Source organism: Cavia porcellus, unplaced genomic scaffold (assembly GCF_034190915.1).
Source record: "Cavia porcellus strain 051 isolate PalLab524CR breed Dunkin Hartley unplaced genomic scaffold, mCavPor4.1 scaffold_2, whole genome shotgun sequence".
Classification (NCBI taxonomy): domain Eukaryota; kingdom Metazoa; phylum Chordata; class Mammalia; order Rodentia; family Caviidae; genus Cavia; species Cavia porcellus.
In genome coordinates, this window is record NW_026947485.1 from 78,568,577 (window position 1) to 78,592,908 (window position 24,332).

Sequence of the window (24,332 nt, forward strand, 5' to 3'; positions counted from 1 at the left end):
AGTCTGTCACCATTCAGTCCCTGGCTCTTTACTTACATACCTTCTTAATTCTCTCTTACTCATTACAGGCCAAGGAGGAGGAAGTCCATCAAATGCGCCTTGACATTGGGAAGCTCAACAAAATTAGAGAACAAATCCATAAGAAATTGCATCACATCGAAGATCAAAAGGCAGAGGTGGAGCAACACAAGGAAACCCTAAAAAATCAGATCTTGGGATTAGAGAGAGGTAAACCATTTTGTTCCCCTGTTTTCTTCTCGCTTACAAACACCTCATTAATTGTGAATATCATCAGGTCCCCCAAGACTCTGTGTGTACAAACACACCGGGCTGAATGTAATCAATATGACCACCTTCACTCTGGTAACCAGCCAACACGGAAGGGCCGTCATTCAGACACCTTAAACGTTATGCCTTAACAAAGTATTTCAGGAGTTCTATTGGCCCAGTGTAGTCAGCCCAAGTATTGCCCAGCATTTGTCTGAGGGGTAAATAACCCTAAACTCTTAGGGCTGTCCATGGATCATAAGGGAATGTGTTAAAATGAATGTTGTTCATCACACAGCCTGGGACAAGAGTACAGACAGCACCTGGCATAGAGATTACTTCCTAAATGCCAGGCATTATCGTCTGGATACACTGCTATTTTCCGAGTGAGAATATAAATAAAAATATGGTATATTGGCCAAATTTGATGTGGTGGAAATAGCTCTGGGCTGGGGGCAGAGCCTCTGGAGATGACTTCTGGCTACAGAAGGCAGGAATGCTTGTGTCCACTGACCTCTTGCAGCTGCTGTGAATTATAAATCAATGAATGAGATTAACACATACAAAAGCATCAACGCATGCAGTGCCCCACTGTAAGTTGGTAAAATCTAAATCTCTAGGTAAGGTGCTTAGAAATATTTAGCATTTAAATCTTTGAGAAGTGCAGATATTTTTCCTTCTAAGGCACTAAGAAATAAGCTTTTATTGAGGTGCAACTGCAAATTATCTAGACGATTTCTCTGCTCTTCTGTTCAGTGTACTGAGTATAGACTGCACAGGCTTTGGCGGAGGCAGTAGACTCTGCCTCCAGCCTACTCGCAGGCTAGGGTGAGCTCACAACTGTATTGGTGAGGTTTCTCTAGAAGCATGAGGATGCGCTGTCAGTCCAGGGCTGGAGGTCTTGGGAGTCACTGATGTGAATCTACAGTGAAGAAGCTGGAGTCTGTTGTCCAGAGGCGAGGGCAGCAATAAGAGATGTCCCTTTGCCAGCAGAGCCCAGCTTGCTAGTGCAGGCCAACTGCCACCTGTCTTTCATCCCCGTGTTTTGGGGACCAGGTCTTAGCATGCAGGCTTGAACTTACTGTGATCCTCCTGCCTTAGCCTCCTCGGTCCCAGGGTGTGCCATCCCCTGGCCATGCCGCTTCCTCTTTTTGTTTCATCAGGGCTGCCAGCTTATTGGTTGGTGCTGCCCACAATCAGGGCAGGTCATCCTCCCCACTTTGCTGGCCTGCATGCTGGCCATCTCTGGAAACAGCCCGCAAGCACTTGCAAAGCTGCTTTACTGATCTCCTTGATGTCTTAATCTGCTCAAGCTGACAGTGGGGATCCACTGTCACATGACCCGCTGCCTTCAACGACAGATGTGAAGAAAATGGAACCGTTAGAACCTCTGACTGGCTGAGAGAGCATCAGAACACTCCCTATTCAAATTTCTGCAGTTTTGCGTGCAATTTTGCTAAGCTTTGAGAACAAAAATATTTCTTTAAAAATTCATTCAGCACTGAACTCAGTTCTTTCACCTTTAAGTCATGTTTACATAAGTCATCACGCTATAGGTTTATTCACCTTGCCATTTCTTCTCAAGGACATTTTTATTTTTTAGTTAGACATGTTTGTGATACACTGTGCTTACACTCAGCTTGGGGCTTTGATGCATATACATAGGGCATCTTAGACATTTTTACTCTCTCTGCCATCCCTATCCTCCTGTTTCTCTCTTTCCTCAGTTTCACTTCTCATCTCTACCATGTCTACCTCCGTTTCTTAGCATGTCTTCATTTTGTTCTTTATTTATATTTTGGGTCTATCATACTGGAGAAACCATGTGACATTTAACATTGTTTTGGGTACAGGGGATCGAACTCATGACCTCCCACTTGCCGGGCAGGCACTTGTGCCGCTGAGCTAACTCTCTGGCCCTAACCTTTTTTGACAGACTTCTTTCACTTAACATTATACTTTCAAGAGCCATCAGCTTTCCTGAAAATGACTCACATTTATCCTTCCTGATGGCTGAGTAGTGCTCGTGTGTGGAGAGACACCACATTTTCTCTGCCCATTGATGGACACATACGCTGCTTCCATGACTTTAGCTTTGTGAGCTGTGTTCTAAACACACTGGTATGCTTTTATTGTCATAGTACAATCCCTGTAGCTGCCTCTTTTAGGAGGATAGCTAGGAGAATGTAACTGTGTCAAATGGGATTTCTAATTTTAGTTTTTTGAGAAATATCCATACTGATTTCCAAAGCAGATTTACTAATTTACATTCCTGTCACCAATGTATAAAAGGTTTCTTTTCTCCAGAGCCTGACAAGCGTGCATTGGGTTTTGAGCCCGGGATAATGGCCATTGTTACTGTCACGAGGTGGACTCCATGTTGCTCTGATTTGCATTTCTCTGCCAGCCAAAGATGCTGAACTTATTTTTCATGTACTTTTTGATCATTTGTATTTATTCTTCTGAAGATGATTTCAAGGGTCCATTTTTTGAGTATGTCTTTTATTTATTTATTTTTCTTACTGGGGATCAAACTCATGACCTTATGCTTGCCAGACAGGTGCTCATGCCGCTGAGCTAAATCCCCAGCCCCAAGTGTGTCTTTTTATTTGTGGTGGCCTAATTTTTTTTTTTTTGAGTACATAGCTTAGATATTAGTGTTCTGTCTGGGGAGTAGCTGATAAATAAAATTTGTTTTCCATTCTGTAGATTGTGTCTTCACGTTATTTAATCTTTCCTTTGCTGTGCAGGGGATTTGACATAATTTCATTCGCGGATTCTTTTAATGTTATTTCTTGTGCACTTGGTGCACTGTTCAGGAAGTTTTGCCTGTGCCTATGTTTTTAAGAGTTTTGCCATTTTTTTTCTCCCCAGTAAATTCAGTGTTTCTGGTTTTATATGTAGGTCTTTGATTGGGTTTTGATTTGATTTAGTACAAGATGAGAGTTATGGATTAAAATTCATTCTTCTGCATGTTGAGATGCAATTTGTCCAGGACCTGGATAAAGAACTGTCTTTACACCAACACATATTATTGGTCACTTCATAAGTAATCAGACAGTGATGGTTTTGGGCTATTTCTGTGCTCTTTATTCAATTCCATCGGTCAATATGTCTGTGTCTAGGCTGGGACCATGCTGTTTTTCCTTCTGTGGCTTTGTAGTGTAACTTGAAGCCTGGACCTATAATGCCTCCTGCCTTGCTCTTGTTGCCCAGGGTTTATTTATGTGGTCTTATTATATTGTCCAGGCTCTTTTGAATGCCTGGGTTGAAGAGTGAGCCTCCTTGCTTAGCCTCATGAATAGCTGAGATGACAGGCATGTGCCACAAAGCCAGCTGCACCTGATCAGAGTGGCACTGGGTATAATAGGAGTATGAGTCCTCCCTATGTTATAATTTCTACCATAAGAGATGAACTAGAAGACTACCAAAGCTAAAACAAGATCTCAGTAGGGTGGCAGATTATAACATAGACCAAAAATAGCAGTTAGAATAGGTGATGGAGAAGCTTCCATTCACAATAGCAATTAAAGTAATAGAATAAGGTGAGTGAGCCGGTGTGGTGTTGCATATCTGTGGTCCCAAAACTCAGGAGGCTGAGGCAGGAGGATCACCATAAGTTCAAGGCCAGCCCGGGCTACATAGTGAATTCAAGAGCAGCTTTAACTACATAGTGAGATCCTGTCTCAAAACAAAACAAAACAACCTCCTCAAACCAACCAACTGAAAAACCAAAAGAAAATACCCTAAGTGAAGTTACCAAGATATCTGCAAAATATTTGTACAAAGTTGCAGTGAGTTGTAAGGAAGGCTTGAGAAATGGATATATATTCCGAGTTCCTTGATAAGAAGACTCAGTATGATAAAAGTATAAATTGGTCCAAATCAATCTATACATTTAAAATTTCCAGGAAAAATTTCAGTAAGCTACATTGTATGGAACTTGATCTACTGTTCTTCCAGAAGAGTAAACATATAACGGTAGCTATAAAATTCTGAAATGAAGGCTGAGGGAGTGTTTATCTTACCAGAAATTTAAATATGTTATAAAGATTCCATAATCAAACAGTGAAGTCATGGCATCCAAATAAACAGCTCAACAGGAAAGTTGTAAAGTCTATAAAAAACTCCAGGTTACCCTCTAAGTCAAGGTGTTGTTATACACAGAGTATGTACTGTGGATTATTGTGAAAATGGCTGCGTGACAAAAACTGCCTTTTGAGGGAATCAAGAATATCAAACATTCAAACAATAGAATCAACACTGAGAAAATCAGTGAAATAAAAGTTAAAATTTTCTTTTAATCTAAGACTTTAAAGGTAAATTGACCAAAGGTAAATGGACTATGAAAGTCCTTAAAAATATACAGTAAAGATAAGCAATTCGTGAGAAGAACTGACAGAGGGTAAATGTGGTCAATTCAGAAAACAGAAATACAAATAAATGGTCATTAAGCATAAAAACAGACAACTCTGCTAATAATCAAAGAAATGCAAATGAAATACTGACATACTAGGTTTAAAAAACCCATCAGGCTGGCAGATATCAAAGCAAATGATGACCCCTATTGGTGGTTTTGGTGAGGATTTAAATTGTTACTAATTTTCTGCAGAGAATTTAGTGGTAAGAGGAAACTATCTCTTAAAAAACCAGGACTTCCTCTTTTGGAGGACAAATGGACAAGAAAATAACAGAATTATTCCTTCCAGCCACACACACACAAAATTGGAAGCCATTTATTATTTATTTATTTTATTGGAGTAATTTAAAGGTTAAAATGAGAGATTGGTTAAGTAAATTATATATTTTCACGTTGCAAAACAGTGAAGTTATTCAAAATTCTGATGTAGGTATGCATTTATCCTATAGATAGGAACTTTTTCTATGGTTGTTAATTATAAAATCAAGCAACAAAATAGTACATATAGCATAATTCCTGTTTTGGGGTGTGTGTATCTGTGTGTATGTTTATGTTTACACACAGACACATATTTGCACAGAAAAAAGACTAGAGAGAAATATACCAAAATCCTAAGTAGATTTTGGTTAATTTATTTTTTTCTAACTTATTTCTGTATTTCTACTTACTTGTGCAATTAAACAAAAAAAAGGATTTTTAAAAGATCAAGGACTTTTTGGAACCAAAGAAACCAAACTCCTCATCTTAACCCTGCATCTGTTGCTGCGGTCCCTCCTGGTGTGGACTCTCTAGGCCTTGGTTTTCGTCTGTTTACTGGGTCCTTATAACCCACTTCACTGAGTTATGATGAGGACCGTAAAGCGCTCAGTAGTGGTTTCACAGCTGCAGATAACCGTGTAGAGGACTTTTTGAGGTTGTTTTGGCAGATTCTCTCCTGAATGGCCTCTGCATTTGTTGTTTTTTTCCCCGGACAATTTAGAGGTGGAGACTTCGAAAAAACAAGCAGAACTGGATAAGAAAGCAATGGATGAGCTCCTGCGTGAGAGAGACATCCTAAATAAGGTGAGCATCTTCCTGTACCACTGGGAAGGAGATGTCTTGGTCTTGGGTGTTTTAATGTCTCCCTGTAACCAGCTGTGTGTGGAAAGAAAACTCCGAGGCACCCAAAAGTAGATGAGAATCAATAATAGAGCTTCTAAGCTTACAGCCTTCCATTCACTGGCCTTGAACTGAAACCGGATTATCACCCAGGAGCACAGAACTTTGGAGAGTTAGCATATAAACCAGTTGGGGATTTCTGAGTATTTTGTGGTTTCTGTTTTCCATGCTTGTGTGTTATTTGGCATCCTCAGCAGCTGATCAAATTTTCTGAAGTTAATATCTATTATCTACAATTTTGGCTAATCCAAAAATTACAAGTGTGAGTGTTAATTAAATTTGAGCTTTGAAGCATTACGTATGAAAATGGCCTATCAGGATTTTCGTCTCCTGTCTTTTGAGCTTGTTGTGGGTTTGGTTTTCGTCTCGAGGCCCATCTCATCTGGTGCCTGCATGCTTGGAGGTCTGGAGAGGTGGGAGAGCAGTTGAAGGCCTTGAGATGCTCCACTGCAGGCGGGAGCCCTTCTTCTTTTTTGGGGGGAGCCCCTCTTCTTGCTGCCCAGCTTGGGAAGGATTCTTCATGACTGAGGACCACTTAGGTTGACTGCTCTCAGGGATGTAAGGCCAATTTCCTGGCTCAGAGATTTCCTCCGGGTGGACGGAGCTGTGGTTGCGGTGTGGAGGGGCGAATGGACTGATTGTTCCTTTGACTTTATTCACAGAGTCTCTGGGAATTGTGGGAGGTCACTTCTGTCCATGCGGCGTTCTTTGAAAACCACTGAAGTCTTCCCTTGCACCCTGATTTTGGAAACTGTTTCTTTATTCTATAAATTTGTATATTTTAACAATACTTTTATACTTATTTTTAATATATTCAATATTTAACTCATTTATATTCGCATTATACTGGTGAACAACTAATAGTTTTTTTTTTTAACCTCAAGGGGTCAGGTGGTACAACCCTACTTTTACATTTATTTGGTTTAATTAATGCCTGTTCTTCCTTTAGGGCAGGATATACCTTTTAATTTTTAAAAGTTTTCCTGGTCATTGCATTCTTACTGACTAGTGCAGTACTGGCCTCTGCAGTTTTGCAATCAACCTTTATTGGTAATAAATTTTTTCCCCACTGATTTGAAAAACTATCTTCTTCGAAAGTGTGAATAACATGTTTCGATAGGCTGCAACATGAATACACTGTGATCCTTTCAGTGTCATGTGAAGTGACCTTGTCTTTTCTACAACAAATGCTTACCCAATTGCTGAAAATCAAACTGGTTTTATACCTCATCACCCGAGCAGTGTTCCCTGGCCATCTCATCTGCTGATGGAACAGTGGTTCTCAGAGCTAGCCATGTGTGAGTTCCTTTGGGATTTGAGAAGGAACCTGAAGGTACTTTGTGGTTCAGCTGGGCCCTGGGGAGTGGCAGGAGCATGACCTGGCACTGCTGGGTGGAAGACTTTGTTCTCCATGGCCAGACTTCCTGTTGGGTGTCCAGTCCGTTCCTCTTTCTGTGAAAACCGTTTTCTTATCCATCTGGCGGAAACACAATTATCACCATCTGCTCCCAAGTTCATGTCTTCTACTAAGTTGCAGAAATCTGAGTGTGAAGGCATAGTGGCCAAGGGCTAGTGGTAGAAGGCCTACTTAGTATGCACGAGGCCCTGGGTTTGACCTCAGAAAGCACAAGTGTGCGCACACACATACACACACACACACACACACACACACACACACACACACACACACACTGAAAGGCCCTATTTCAGAAGTCCCAGGGAGGGCCGCAGGGTCTATTCGGTTGTGACCAGGGGATGGAGCCATCCTATTGAGCATGGTTGCCAGGTAGAACCGTTGTTCCTGCCATGTGTTGGAAGGTGTTGGGTGGCCAGCTTGGCCTTTCATTTTGTCATCAGACATCAGTAGTGCAGGTGATGGATCCCATTCTAGAAACACTGAATCAGTGAGACTGGGTTTGGGGTGTGGTATCTGCTTAAAAAAACCACTAGGTTAAAAACTTTTAAATGTGGACATCTGTCTGTCTGTCTACCTATCTATCTATCTATCTATCTATCTGTATCTATCTATCTATCTATCTATCTATCTATCTATCTATCTATCTCTACATATCACAAACATCTTGAGTGGCATGTAATACATTCACAACCTTTTGCCATTCTCACCATTATCTGGTTCCCATCATCCCAAAGAAAACAAACTCGCCTTCAGCAATCGCTGCTCATTTCTCTCCCCTCCTACCCAGGGCAACTACTAAACTGCTTCTGCATCTGTGGATTTGGCAACTCTGGGCTTTCATATTAACAGGGTCATCCGCCATGTGACCTTTGGTGCCTGGGATCTTTCGCTAGGATGATGTTTTCAGGTGCTATCAGTGTGGTGGCATTCTTCAAGTGCTTCACAGCCTTTTTTGTCCTTTCATGCTGAAAGGACCCACCTGTTTCTGTAGATGTGTTCTTCTGCCTGTGGGCATGTGGATTGTTTCTGTTTTTGGTGTTTGTGAAAAATGCAATGATGAGCAGTCTCCTACCAGGTGCGGCTTTCATTTCTTCCAGGTTTATACCCAGGAGTGGACTTGCTGGGTCCTATGTTAATTCTAGGTATCTGTGTTTTTATTAAACTGATTTTGTCTTGTTTTGTAGTCATAGGCCAAATTATAGAAGGAGTTTCCATTGTTCTAATCTCATCAGAGAGAAGCCAGAGCTGTGGCGAAGGTGGAAAGGGGTAGACTTCGGGACCAGCCAGTCGTGGGTTCTGTCCTGGCTCTGCCGCTGCCTTGTTTTATAAATTTGTCGGAGAGTAGCTTAACTACCACTCTCCACTTCCCACTCCTGGGACAGGAGCAAGGCAGAGCCTACTTCCTAGGGACACCGTGGTTGCTTAGTGGATTTACCAGTGTGTTTAAAGTGTGCTTGTCTGTAACCCCAGCACTGAGGAGGCTGAAGTGGGAGGACTGAGAGTTCAAGGCCACCTGGGGCTACCTGGCAAGTTAATGGCCAACCTGGACACGTGGTAAGATCTTATGTTCAAAATGAATAATAAATAAATGAATAAAATTAAAAAATAAATAAAATGCCTTGTGCAAAATTAACATAATAGATTCTTAATAATCTGTAAAGAATATCATTTTTATTCACACAAAAGAGAAGGCATGTGATTATTTTATGGTTAAGGTAGTGGGTAAACTTTGAGTAACCCAAACCCTCAGACATTGAGAAGGATGTGATGGCCTTACTGTCCTTGTTTTCAGAACATGCTTAAGGCCATTAACGCAACCCAGAAGCAGGTAGACCTGGTAAAGCTCCATGAACAAACCAAGCGGAATCTGGAAGAAGAAATCCAGAACTACAAGGAGGAGGCCCAGAAGCAGAGAAAGATCATCTTTCAGCTGGAGAAGGAGCGTGATCGGTACATCAGTGAAGCCAGTGACTACACCCAGAAGGTGAGGCGCATATGGCTGCAGGGGTGTGAGGTGTGTGCTCTCCTCTGCATTGCTGTAAGGACTGTGTGTTCAGACTGGTTTGCACGCAGCCTTCAGAGGAATGATACTGACGGAATACAAGCTGCCCCAGGGCTGGTCCTGGACCACATTTTGAAGTGGATAGTGCTTCCTGTCTGCTCCGTTCTTGTTCTCCTGGCCCCTGTGTGACAATACCAGGGCTGCAGGTGATGCCATCTCTTAACCCTTTATTCTCACCCCACATCTGTCACTGAAGCTCTTGTGTTGCAAACTAAGGCTGATAACCAGTTATTAGAAGAGCGGCACCCAATTAAATGACCTCACATTTCTTTTTGTTTGTTTCATTTTTGATCTCCCAAAGTTTTGTGTATTGAGATATGGTTGGATCACGGGGGTGCTACACTCATCAGTGGATTCTTGGCTGAATGTGGCATTAGGAGGTGGGGCCTGGTTGGACGTGGTCACTGGAGGCGTCACCTGGAGGGTGTATTCTTGTCTTGGGCTTTTCCCTTTCTCTCTCTGCTTCTTGGGTGCCGTGGGTTGTGTAGCAGTTTTCCTCCACCATGTCTCGTTTACTGATTCTGCTTGCAACCAACCTCCATGGACTGCATCCTCTGAAATGTGAGCCCAAATAAGTCTCTCCTCCTGTTATGGTTTGTATCTGGATGTCCCCTCAAAGCCTCATGCAGTTCTAGATGAGGGTTTTTTGGAGGTGGCTGAATCTAGAGTGTGACTGACTCATGGCTCAATGCTAGGGTTAAGGGTACTGGGATTAAGAGCGGGTGATTGCTGAGTCAGTCCACCAGTTGTCTTGGCACCACCCTAACCCCAGTAGACTGGATATCAGATAAGGGACAGACAGAGGCATGTCTTCCCCTCCCCTTGCTTGCTGTTGCTGTCTTCTACTCCCATGAATTGTTTCTCTTTTGTGGTGCCTGTCTGCTATGTGCCACCCAGCCTTGGAGCCAGCCAATTATAGACTGAAACCTCTACAAACTGTGAGCTAAGTAAAGCTTTTCTCCCTAACTCAGAGTGTTGGGTATTTTGTCTCAGTAATGAGAAAAGTTAATCAAGATACCTCCTTTAAGTTAGGGATTTGAATATTTTGTCCAAGTGACAAGATTGTGACTAATAAAAATAATAATAACTAAAACTCCAGCACTGGTGTGTTGAATGACTGAATTCTGGATCTCTCCTTATAAATCTCTTGAGAAGGAGGCTCAGTGAGTAGGAAGGACCTTGTGGGTTTGTGTTTAGCACACTGTCTATGTTACGTATGAAAGTTAAGCTCTCTGAAGCACCCTTGGGTGGTGTAAAGCACAGGTCCAGGGATGAGGTTGGCAATGGGAAAGGACAGAATTTCTGGCTGTGAGGCTGAGAAGAAAGTTTGAGGAAAGGAATCATTTAATAATTTTTTCCCTAGCAAAATTGTTGTGTTCTGGTCAGTGTAAGCCTCCTCCTTGTCAATGAAACCCATAGTGAATTCTAGAGTGTATCTGAATGCTTTTTCACGTTTGTGCTTCATGTTGGTTTTTGGAGTGACATTTTAAAGAAGATGACCAGAAGACAGTCACTCTTTGGATTGCACACATAAAGTAACCGGGAAGCAAACATCAGTGGCACAAACCAGTTTCTTTCTACTTAGACTAAGCAGATGCAGAGCAAGGGTTCATAGAAGCAGGAGGAGGAGAGCTGGTGTCTGTGCTCCTTCCAGCCCTGGCAGGCCTGGTGTCCTGATGTCATTCGCATCCCTTGAGGGTGAGTCACAGAAGTGACTTGCTTCCGACTTAATTGTTTCTGGAGCCCATGGAGTTGATGTGCGGACTTCAGGACTTGTTCAGACCTTGCGCGCTGGAGTCAGGAGTAAGTCTCTGCCCTCGTCAGCTTGACTTCAGCAAGTTGACTCTTGTGTCCCCATGGCTGACAGCTGTGAGATTAATGTCCTTTTGTTTGTTCACCTAGATGGCCACGGGAGTCAACTGTGGCCTTGCTTCATGTCCTCTTGGCTCCACAAAGACTATTGATATATTCTGCTCTATTGACCAAGGAAAGTAGTGACATAGTGGAAACTTGTGACCCTCCTTAGCTTCAGCTGATGAGGAGGAGGGCTTAAGGCCTGCCTGCTCTTACTCCACTGTCCACAGGCAGGTGCATGGCCATGTCCATGTGCTGGAGCAGGGCCTGGGGGAGATGTGCCTTGGTACTTGAACGAGTGACCTCATCTTTTGCAGCGTCTTCTTCCCCAGCGAGCAGGTGAGTACTCTCTCCTTCTAGGCTCCAGGGCACCACAGTTATAGCTTACTCTGCAATCCCACTGCGTTTTATCATTATAAAGCTGTGTCACCCCTCAGGCCTTCATGGAAGTGCTTCCTTACGTTCTTTCTAACATTGCAGCATATGAAGACAATTTCATGCCTACAGCATGGGGTAATGAGGCTTGAGGCAAGTCATGGCTAGGAGACAGAAAAGAGACCAGTGTAGAGTCAGTTTCTAATGGTGGGACTGAGTCCTATATCAAACATGCAATGAGAAAATATTTTCTGGAGATGAGGAACTGTATATAGCAACTGGCTAAGTTACGGGTAAGGTCAGTAGTAAGAGACTGTCTATAAAACTTCCCCAGAAGGAAACTTCATTGTGTGTGCTTTATCTATAATGATGAAGAAAATTTAGGAAAGGAAAAAAGAAAACAGAAATCTCGCAGTTTCTTATTTTGAAATAGGAGAAAAGAATAGAAGAAAATAGGGTAACACCTTAATAATGGTTATGTCTGGTTGGTAGGGATACAGATGGTTTTAATATCCTCCTTTTATGGTTTTATTTGGTGTTTTTGAAATTTTCTAAAATGGATATGTGTTACTATAGTATACTCATTAAAAAAGCAACATTAATAACAGTGTGGCCTTGATTCAAGCCAAATAAAATTCCATGTTTCTCAAGGATCTTTATTAAAAGTGACCTCTATTCTCTAGACTTGGCTCCTCCTTCTGGAAGCCAAGGAGTTCTGTCTTAGCTCACTGTTGTTTGCATGTCTGTCTCCATCTACCTACTGACTTGTTGGGGATAAGTCTCACTCAATTTTGAGCTCCTCATTCCTAAACAAGTGCTCAGATATTTTGCAAAGGATAGGTGAATCGCTTAATTGGACATCTGAATTAACTAGTGAGAGGCTCTCCTTATGTATCTGAATTGAGATGTTCAATAACGTATGTATAGTGCTTAGCACTGTGGGTCTGCCTTTCCTTCAAATTCATGTAATTCATGAATCTGGATTATCTGCAGTATTTCCAGCTGACAGTAACTTCATCAAGGTCTATTTTCTGGGCTGCACAAACAGCAGGAACATATGCCATCTGGCTCTTTCTGGCTTACAGAAAGAAAAGTATATGTTAGTTGCTAAAAGACTTATGCTGGGTTTTATTAACCTGGCCTTTGCAGATGACAGAGAAGCTCCTCCTTTGAGCAGGATGTGAAGGGGCTGCATCCCCAGCCATTTCTAATGTTTGTTTCAATCTATATTTGCCACAAGGATGCTGTGGCACAAACACGAAACCTCAGCCACACACACACACACACACACACACACACACACACACACACACACGCACACACATACAAGCACTGAGTTCTTGCTCACGGGTCTGCAGTTGACTGAGGTGCAGCTGATGTAGGCAGGGCTTGCTGGGCTGAATTTCTGGGCTGTGGCCAGGCCCAGTTCTAAACCTCCCTCCAAGGCTGGTGCCTGCTCATGGAGGCAGTCAGGAGGGCCATGTGCGCCCACCAACGCGAGGTGGTTCAGGTCCTCCACTCTCCCAGCGCTCAGCAGGGGTCCTGCACAGCAGGTCTCAGCCGGATGGCCTCTCAGCAGCACCGGAAAGCACGCTGCTCCCCTGAGGACAAGGGAGGAGGGCAGGGAGTAAACATTCCTCAAACCCTGTAGTAATTCACTTTGGGATCTTAGCTTTTTTTTACCCTTATGATTTTTTCTTTGCTGCCATCCAAATGTTACTATTCAGAAACATGGAGCTGTGAGGGTCCTAGGTTGTGGCCCATCATCTTTAATCTTTTCTGAACCTGCAGGAGCCCCAGGTGGAACTGTTTCTAGTTAATGGTTAAATCCCTGGAACATTTTTGCACTTCATGCATTTGTTTCCTTTTAGGATGACTACTTTTTGATTCTAATCATTAAACTTCTGGCGATCACCTCCCAGACACTTTACATGTCAATGGACATTTTTTTACAATGAAATCCCTTAATCATAAATTGCTTAGCGTTATACACAGAGATTCAAGAAATGAATAATAATGTGCTTTCAAAGGCTTTGAAATAAGCAAGGACGGCAAGGGTTGATTAAAGAAATATTGTCCACTAGCTAGTTACCATCATAATGAAATAAAGATCCTGTTTCTTTGATGTTAGCTTGAATTTTATATAAAGTGTCTTTCAATAGGAAAGGCACTGGCGGAAGATACTAACCTATTAGCATTTCTTATATGATTAGGATACTAAATGCTGGATATCACAGTTAAGTCAGTCAAAGCATAGGTAATCCTCTCTAGATGAGGGATCAAAAATAAAGTGAGAAAACAAGGAAAATGGGGAGACAAAGTTTGCATGCCTGGAATGCAAGTATTCTCTAGTTTTTACAGTGAGATTTTCAGTTTAATTATGAAAGTAAAGGCATTCAAATCATTGGCATATTCAAATCACTGACAGTGGGTCAGAAAAACTTATTTGTGACTTTTATTGTGCTGATATTTTGTCAACTGTAAGTAGAAGGATTCCAAATTCAGTGACTTGCTTTGTTATCCATTTCTGGTCTCTATGATATCTTGGCTGGGCTGCAGTTTCCAGCCTGCATTATTGATTTATACCTCATTCCTATTTCTACTGACAGGTTTGTGTGAACAGAAAAACAAAAGGTAGGAGTAGGCTTTAAACTGGCTCTGTATTCGTATAATGCATCATAAGCATTTTCTGGTCCTTCTGAAGCAGACCTACAAAGTCTAGGGGATCTCTGGCTGTATGTGTGACTTACCTCATGCATTGAGGTATCTTGTGGGATCTCTAAAAGTATAATCAATTAACTAAGCCCTGGCGCCATAGCTGGGCTGCCACATTCTCTGACATGCCAGTTATAATAGGGCACAACTTGCTGATGAGTTGATTGGCTGTTGGCTAACTCCACACCTTTTATAAATTTTCAGGATTTGAACTTCTGAATGACATGGGTTTAAGTGATTGCTATCAAAATAAATTGACTCCCCCAATATTTGGACATAAATCCCTTTGTAAATTGGCTTCTCCTTTAGTTTTAACTTGGTATGTTTTCCCTGTTACTTTAATTCCCTTGATCCTCTTGGTATCATGATAGGTTCTTTCTCTGCTCAGCTTCAGACATTCAGTAGCAAGTTTGTGGTTTTGTGTTCTGTAGTGTGAAGAAAGATGGCCCATGCTAACTGGGTGCTCAAAAAAGAAATGTCCTTGCCTACATCCTTTCTCTGGGGCATTATTCTGTGTGGTGCAAAGAATTATCCTTGTTATAGCATCTCTGAACATGGTAGAACAAGCTGTGTTTTCCTTTCTCTCATGTGCTTCGTGATACTCTGAATGCTGGTGTTGCTATTCAAAGTATTTTCAGTCTACTCACCTTACTGATCCCAAAGAGGGTAATGGCTTATCTATAAAAGGACAAACTATTAGGCTAAGGTAGTGCTCTTCCTTAAAAACACACACACACACACAGAGAAACCAAACAAGTAAAAGGCCCAGTAATGGAAATTATTTCAGTTTCACGTTTATTCCTAGGATACATTTTAATTACCAGTGTTGATATTTTAAAAGGCTGCTGGCTACTTGTTTTTAAGGATCCTGCTATGTGGATTAAAGAAATGTTGAAGAAGGAGTGTTGTTTTTAAAAATTTCAGATCCATTCATGCCTCTCTGGATCTCCTTGCCTTTGATTTGCTAATCTTACTCTTCACAGGCCCCAAACACCTCCCCTAGTCATTTACCACTGGGTCCATATAGAGAGAAATATTCTTACTGTGGATCACTTTCTTTCCACACTAACTGGATGATAGAAAGTAATAATAAAACGACAGGAACAGCCTGTAAAATACTTCATGTAAGTCTAACTGCAGCCGTTTAAAACTTGGATGAAGTGGGTCAATCTTTTGGAGGCACATCCACCTAGAAAAGTCGGAGAGGACTTATTTGACATTGACCAAAGGCCTAATGACTTTAGAATTAAGTTCCTTCAAATAGGAAGAATCAGATAATTCTCATGTTACATAATTATATAATGCATAGCTGTATAATTTTTTTTGCATGTGTGAATTTTGAAAGACTGTTGCTTACATACTTTGTATAATTAGGGGGAATCCTGATGGGCCTTGCTCTGCTGATGTAACTCTTTGCTTCTATGGTGGTAGGATGTATATAGATTCCGGGCCTGGGAGGGGTCTTTGGTTGGGAGGAAAGCTTCTAATGTTAAATACTCGAGTAAGAGCAGAAGGGTCATCCCCAGAGCCTATCCACGAACCTTTTGGGTTTTGTATCTCCTGTGCTATCCCAGTAACCAGCTTCCTCTGCTCACTGATCATCCCTTCCATGCTGGGGTCACTCTGCAGAGATAAGCCTGAGAGGAAGCATCTGTTTTATTTTTTATAATAATCAGGCTTTTACCACATCTGCCACCAATAGATCCTCAGTACATGTTCATTGACTGTATTTAGTTTTTTGAGACAGGGTCTCCCTGTGTAACTCAGACTGGCCTGGACTCACTCTGCAGCCCAGGCTGGCCTTGAACTCACAGTGATCCTTCTGCCTCAGCCTCCTGCAGGCTGGGGTTATGGGCATGCACCATCTTGCCTGTCTAGTACATGTTCATTGAATGAGTGAATGATTGAATGGATGAGTGAGTGAATGAGTGAACAGAAAGGTACTTCGCTTTATGAAGCTAGAAGAAACTTAGATATTAAAATAGAACTAAAAAGAAAGCTATGGGCCTGTATCACTTAGGCATATGTATGCAGCATCCTACAGAAATTTCATTAGACCAAATTCAACAGAACATGAAAAGAATCATCCAGTATAACCCAAGTTATCCCGAACCAGCAAGGGCAGGTTTCTGTGATGAGAACTTGCACTGTGGAAATATCAAGTGTGACAGCCATTTCAGAAAGCAATCCAGCAATATCCATTAAAGTTAGAAATATGTGCGCCTTCCGAGCCAGCTCTTCTGCTCGCGGGAATCTGTCCCACAGAAGTGAAAGCACAGGTTTCAGGGAACACAGTGGGAAATATTTACTGCAGCTGCGGAGCCAGGAAGGCGGACCGCAGCGCCTGCGCAGGGAGAGTCCCGGTTGCATGAGTGATGGTGCGTTCACGGTGTGGTGTTATACAGCATGGAAAGAGAGCGAATTAAAGCCATTTCACATGCTTACCACAAGGTGTTCTTGAGTGGGAAGAAGCAAAATACATTAAAGTATGTGTAACAAGACCTCCTTTGCCTAAAAAATAAAAACAAAATCTAAAAATCAAAAGCAAAATAAAAACAAAGGGAAGCCAAATCTTGTATACTAACTATGTAAATGACCATAAATATTACTGTTTTTTAAAACTTTGTTTTCTTTCATGTAAAATTGGGGGGATAATACATATCTTATAGGAACTTGGAGAGTTAAATCTGGTACATGTAAAGTGCCATATATATAAAGAGTACATGATTATTATTATTATTATGTTTATAGATTCAATATATGCCAAGTCAAGGAAAAATATGGATGGGCACATACTAGACTGTTAAGATTAACCAAATTATAGTGTATGTAGATGGGTTGGTTAAGGTTAAAGGGACAGAGAAAACTCAAGTAAATGAAGAAAAGAAATGCACCTTCCACATTTATGAATGCATTTTAAATTAGGCCATGTGGTTCTAAGTATAAAGAAATTAAACTATTTTAAGAGGAAAAATGTATTACTAAGTATATCTAGCCAATTGATCCAGTAAGAAGAGTAGTGTAAAATAATTCATACTGAAAGGAATGTAAGCCCATCTTTCCTCAGATAGCTGTAAGGAGACTCTGAAAGATGCTCACATAAAGATATCAAGGGTGATATTCTAAACAACAGCCCTCACGGGCTCCAACGCATGAGCATTAGAACAAGGCTTCCCAGACTCGTTTTTAGTATTTATTATTTTTGAAAAGCATTTTGATGGTGCCAAGGATCATGCAAGCCAAGTGCTCTACCACTGAGCTCTCCCCACGGTCTCAAAGGGTATTTTCTGGAATGCTAAGCCAACAAGTGTGGGAAGGGGTTCTTGTACCGTAGTTATGTGGGGACGTGTTACTCACAAGTAGCCCAAAGAAACAAACTGAACACCAGCAGGGCGAAATTTGAGGTCCTTTTCCAGACCTTTAGTTCTGGGCTAAGTATCACTTCCGTGAGGAATCTTCCAGAGTGGTCCCCATCTCCCACACATATCTTTAGCCTTCTATTCCTTTTCACGTTGCTCTGTTACCTTCCACTATAAGCATTATTTCAAAGAAATCTACTAAAATGCCAGAAATCTTAAGCATTTTCTCTTTACATGTTATGGCTGTTGTTTACATCCTAGTTTTATTGATTTGTTTACTGACTCAAGTTTTTCTTAAGGAAGTTTTAAAAAGACATTTGTCCTAAAAAATCAGTTTCTGTGGAGGAGGCAGCTAAGAGTCCTGATTGCATAATTTCTGGGCTGTGACTCGCTTGTTGATAAACTCTGACGCACACTGGATGTTCAGGCCCTGGGTTTTCATCCTTGCAAAAAAGGAGGTGGTCGAGTTGGCCTCTTCTCCTTCCCAGAAGAACTGTGATCAAAAATTGTTTAAAAATTTAAGCTTTTCTTACAATCAAAGACATATTGCCAGTGAGTCCTCTCAGAATACTTCCCCTTGCTTAAACACACTTATGCCATCTTGATGCCTCCTAAAGCAGTTCTGGAAGCACTTTTCTGTGAATGTCTTTGCAAGGTGGGATAAAACATGGTAAACTCTGCTGCCGAGTGCTGTTGCATGGAAAAGCAGGGCCACGGAAATGTCATGGGTGTTCTTATCCACTGGATCCACTGGGTCTGGCACCGTGGAGCTTCTGAATCTTCCCCAAACTCAACATGACCATGAAAAGCCAACATTTTGGTTCAATTTAGGACACAGAGGCAAACATAATAGCACAACTAAAGACTCTGAGAAAAGAAGACTTGTAGAACTGTTTTGAAAGTGGCAAGAGTGATGGAGGATTGTGTTTGTGGTGAGGGGGTTAATGTAATAAATTTAAAAAATATTTCATTTAATATGCTGGAAAATAAAATAGGTAAAACTCTTTTTTTTTTTTTTTTTTGGTCTTTTTCCTTTTTATCGGTACCGGGGATCAAACTCACGACTGCCTGCTTGCAAGGCAGGTGCTTATGCTGCTGAGCTAAATCCCCAGCCCCCAGGTAAAACTCTTGAAGATATAGGCATCCACAAAGACTTTCTGAATAGAATCTCAATGGCACGAGAAATAATGCTGAGGATCAAGAAGTTAAAAAGCTTCTGCACAACAAAGGCAACAATCAACAGAATGAAGAGACAACCTACAGAACAGGACAAAAATATTTGCCAGTTTCTCCATTTGAGGAATATACAGTAAACTCCAGAATACTAGACCCCCTAAAATGAAAAAGATCTAGGAAAAAGGATGGGCAGCTGCGATGAACAGACACTTCTCAGAAAAAGTCCAAACAGCCAGGAAATACACGAAAAAGTATTCAACATCGCTGGCCATTAGAGAAATGAAAATTAAAATGACGTTGATGTGGTAGCACATGCCTGTAATCCGAGCACTTGGGAGGCTGAGGCAGGAGAACTGCTGTAGGCCCGCCTGGGCTGTGTAGTGAGTTCAAGATCAGCCTGGACTCCACAGTGAGACCATTTCTCTACAAAATAAAATAAAATGAAACAAAAACAGAAACACTGAGATACCATCTTACTGCAGAAAGAATGGCTATCATCAAGAAATCAAATAATAACAAATCCTGGCCAGGATGTGGGGAAAAAAGAAACCCTTTTGCTTTGTTAGTGGGAATATATAAACTAGTACAACCCCTATTGAAATCAGTATGGAGATTCCTCAAAAAACTAAAAATAGAAATCCCACTTGACACAGGTATTCTAGGGATCTCCCTGAGAGAGTTAAAGCCACCGTATTACAGGAATGCATTCATACCCCTGTTTATAACAGCATGGTTTGTGCTTGCTTTGGCAGGACATGTACACCCAGCAGCACAGTGTATAACAGCTAGATCTTGGAAACAGCCTGTGTCCCAGATAAATGGATAAAGAAAAGGTGGAGTTTATATACAATGAAGTACTACTCTGCCATAAAGAAGGATAAACTTGAGGTGTTCATAGTGAAATGGATGCATCTTAAGACCATAATGTTAAGTGGAATAAATTAGACACATGAATTTAAATATTACATGGTTTCTTTTATATGAGAAACCCAAAATATACATTGTAAAATAAAAGACAGATAGTAGGAAATAGGGAGATCTTTCTCAAATGGGAAGGAAACAAGAGATGGGGGGAGGGAGAAAGGAGGAAATGGAGAGGAAATGGAGAAGAAGAAGAGGAAGAAGGGGAAAATGGAAATAGAGCTTTTATAAGTAAGAAGGGGACCAAGAGTGGGAAGGGGCAGACAGGGAGGGGGGGCGTAGGACACAAGAGGAAGAATTAAGACGTGCTGTGCACAGGCACCAACTCCCTGCCATAACTATAATCTTTATGTACTGCAAATGTGAACCAAGGAAATGTTGAAAACAATAAAAAGCAGACCGCACACTGGTTAAGTATGCACCATACTTTTTGATAGGCCACATAGATTGATTGCTTTTTTACGACTGGCACTGGTGAGACAGAGTCGTGGTGGATACTGTCCAGGGTGTCAGGCTGTTTTTCTTTCTCATGATCAACTCGATAAAGCAGCCAGTAGTCTAAACAGATCACTTTTCTTAAGTTTTCTTTTCTTTCTTTGTGTTAATATTCATTTAAGCCTATGGTTTTTTTTTGAGGGGGGGCAGTGGTCAGGAGGAGTTTCCAGAATTGAAAGAATCTCTTTCTTTTTTTTCTCTTTTTTGTGATCACAAAATATTCACATTGAGCCTCTGTAATTGCACAGAACTGTGGCACAGATAAATACATGCTTGCACATAATCAGCCAGCTGAATTTCTGTGTTGTACTTTGGTGATTTCAGTCCCAGGGCAGCCGCTCTCGGGTAAAATCTCTATTTGTCCTGAGTCCATCAGGGCCGATGGGCTTTTTAACCACATCCGAATTCTTTCTCCTCTAGCTCCTTATGAACATGGAAGATATAAAAGTCCGTGAAATGCAGATTTTTCACTACAAGAAAAAAATAGCTGAATTGGAGACTAAATTAAAACATCAACAGAACCTGTATGAAGCTGTGAGGTCAGACCGGAATCTGTGTAGCAAAAATCTGGTCGAGGCGCAGGTAAACAATACCTTTGTGTTTACACCTTGGTTCCTCTCCAGCCTGGGTCTAAAGCAGTTTCTGTTATCCTAAAGGCAGGATTTAGGATAGATCAAGAAAGAAAGCATATGCAATTCATCTGAAAAGGATCAATTTTTGTAGGACTGTCAGGTGACTGGATGTGGAGATCATAGTCTTATTTTTAATAATTATGTAGAATCGGCTTTCTCTTCAGTGTAGGTTATAAAATTGCTGCTGACTACCAAGGCTCAGAGGGTAGCAGTGTTGTAACTGCAGAACATTGCTCTGAAAGTTATGTGTGTGCTTTTAGTCCCTTTAGTAAAGTGAGGGTCACAGTGTGTGTGAGGCAGTCATTAGGTAGGGTCTGCAGTATCTCAAGGACTAGTTTGAGTTACTGCTAAAGACATTTTGGGGTTGATGGACACAGGAAATAAAGGATTAGCCCAGTCATAATGGTTCAGGTGAAGCTTCTTTTCAGAAAGTGTCTCTTAAAACCTCTTGAGAATGTATTGCGCTTCTATAGGGACAGCGATGCTCACTTAACGGACTCTCTGTTGTTCCGCCTTTCATCTTGTTAGGATGAAATCACAGAAATGAAGAGAAAGTTAAAGATTATGACCCATCAAGTAGATCAACTGAAAGAAGAGATCTCTGCCAAAGAGTCTGCCCTGGTGAAGCTCAATTTGGAGCAGCAGCGAATAGAAAAGGAAAAAGAAACCCTGAAGGTAGAGATGTTACCTAGCCCTTCCTACGGGGCAGCAGGGCTGCGGGAGCCAGGGAGGTCCCAGACCTGGACTGCTGTTTCCCAGCCCGCCCCCGGGAGGTGCAGGAGGGGAGCGCTGCTGTGTTGCTTGGGTTCCTTACAGGCCAGGCTCCCAGGAGAACGGGAAGGGAGAGGTGGCGATGCACCGCCCTGGGCTCACCTACGAGGCCGCCTAGCGGACTGGCGGAGTCCACGTCTTTGTGCTCCCAGACTCACCACTGTCCCCTGGCATTCACAAGTCCAGCCCTTAGGGACATCCCCATACTCCCAACTCCTCTCTGCGCCATTAACAAGTGGCACCTCCTCCTCCTAATCGTTGCTCCTTCACGTGCGTGCACACAGCTTCGCTTCCCACAGTGTCAGAGCTCCGTCCTCCCTTGCTTTTTGCCTTCAGCAGAATTCTGAGGTCACTTGCCTCTGTGGACCAAAGCCCTTTGCAGCCAGCCCTTCCCCAGTGACGGCCTCTGTCTCCACAGAGACGCCCCGAAGGCACACCACTCTGTCTTATTCTTGTCTGGGACCTTTGCACTGAGCTGCACTCGTGGCCTTTTTTATTTTTATGTGGCTATATGATCTCATTAAGTCACTCAGTTCCCCACGTTGGGTTCAAACTTGTGGTCTTCTGCTTCAAGCTCCCGGAGTGCTGGGATGATGGGCGGGCACCCCCACATCTGGCTAGAGGTACTCTTTTGAGCTTGCTTGGTTAGAGGACACTATGTCTGCTAACACAAGGACTCATTCTAAGAATACATAGCGGACAATTACACCTTTTCAAATCCCCTAAGCACAGGTGCCTTACTCCTCATATCATCAGTCCTGGTGTCCTTTCCTTTTCCCCCTTCAGTCCAGTAGATTCCACTCTACCTCAAGTGAGCAAAGAATTCAGAAGGGAACTCAGAGAAGGACAGCACTTTTATTCTGCAGGATACTAATGGATGCCTAAGAGCCATCTGTAGGACTGTTTGTAACACAGAGAGAGCCCGGGCCTCTTGGTTTCACACATATTAGCTTTCAAAGATAGTCCTGATTTTGAAAATGTATATCGAGCTTTGGACAGATTTAATGCCACATTTCCTTGATTCTAAGATGCCATGGATTGAAATATGCACTCTCAATTTAATAATGGCTTTGGCAACCCAGTGATAGGATTTCATGGAAATAGAAGTACTACATTAAATTAATTTAAGGTACATTTGGTTTGAGAGAGATTAAACTTAACAAAAGTGCTTTTACAAAAAAGACACAGTAATTGATGTATATACTGGAGACTTTTGTCTCTCTTACTCCAACTTATGGAAAAAGCATAGAAAATTCTGCATTAATATTTATTTATATATAGAGAGCTCTACATACATTTTCTAAAATTTGAAAATACTCCTCATCTTTGCCTGGTTCCCCTTGTATGAAAGTTTTATGGGAGGCAGTTTGTGACAAGGGTGGGCATCTTGTGGTAGGATGGGCTTATCCACTGCTGAATAAATCAGAAGTGTGTCATACACATTGCTGTGCCAGGGTGTTCTGGTGCCATGTTAGTGCCTCCAGTGCAGTCTGCTTGGTGTGCCATCTCTTGCCCTTGGAGGATGACACTGGCTCCTTATCTCCCAACTGATGTTCTACCCAGAATAACTATTAACCATAGTGGAGACCAGGGTGTAACTAAGCATCTTCTTCAAACCACTACTGTAAATTAAGCAATGCTTTAAACACAACATCACTTAACCCCAGTTCCTTAGCATGTGACCTCAGTTAATATTTGTTCTCATTGTGCTCTCCGTCATCAGGCATCTGCACCTATAGCTCCAAAGAAGCATCCCAGTGAGATGAAGCTAAGGGTGATTAGGGTCCTGGTATGTAGCCCTGGGCCAGCAGAATTGGCAGCTGGTGGAACTGAAGGGTGATTGTAAGGCTTCTGCTCTGGACAGTGAGCTCCAAACAAGGAATCTTGGGTCTGGATGGCAGTAGGTCATTGATTATAGGCTTTGCTTTGGTTTAACTGTGTAACTATTAATGCTTTTTCTCCCAGCCTTTTCCGTTAAGGGAAGAACAAGGTGCAGAGCCAGGATGCCTGCTTGGTTTATTATTTGAGGTTACCCGAGGGTGACTTGCAGTGGTGTCCCAACTGGATAATTGTGGCCTCTCATCAAGCTCATTTGATATTCTTTAGAAAAATATGACAACTCAAATATTGAGTTTCAGCCCCTTGACTTTTATAGCCTAAGAATCTGAATCACATTTCACATTGGCCTCCGAATTTCATGCCTCTGAAGTTTGAAAATCAACACCCTGGGGAAAAGGGCAGAGTTTCTAGTAACTTTGCTCCAAGAGACATTTATCTTATTATTGTGGGCTACAATCTGGGAGTAGATCCCTGCCGGAGGGGCGAGCCCTTGTCTGCTTGATAGGCCATGAGGTGGTTCTTGCCAGGACACGGCAATTTATTCCTCAAACCCTGAGACAAACAACTGTGGGTTATCCCCAGCCTTTTTCATCACCCCCAGCTGGAACTTCTTGTTCTTCCCATGTTACTTCTCTTTTTCCAGTTGCTCCCAGCCTTTCTTGACTCCCTGGCAGTCCAGATGTTGTCCGTACATTATGGCTATGACAGAATGTCAATAATCCTCTGGAGAAGCGGCCACATCTGTGTTGTTCTGCCGATTCTGTCCCAGCCTGTTTCAGCCACACTGATAGTCATCTTGTTCACAGCCTATGTTGCAGTCCTATGAAGCCCCTGACTTTGTCTTATCATTTCCAGGTCACCCCATATCTAT

At 42.1% G+C, this 24,332-nt stretch overlaps 1 protein-coding gene across 1 annotated transcript in view; it reads left to right on the forward strand.

Moving 5' to 3' along the window:
* The window catches only part of Cfap58 (cilia and flagella associated protein 58), a 105,860-nt gene that overhangs the window by 14,084 nt on the left and 67,444 nt on the right, over positions 1-24,332 (forward strand). Inside the window, exons 7-11 of the mRNA XM_023567349.2 lie at positions 69-228; positions 5,667-5,749; positions 9,055-9,246; positions 20,640-20,801; positions 21,380-21,526. Coding sequence (XP_023423117.1) covers positions 69-228; positions 5,667-5,749; positions 9,055-9,246; positions 20,640-20,801; positions 21,380-21,526 — 744 coding nt within the window. The remainder of the gene's footprint in view (positions 1-68; positions 229-5,666; positions 5,750-9,054; positions 9,247-20,639; positions 20,802-21,379; positions 21,527-24,332) is intronic.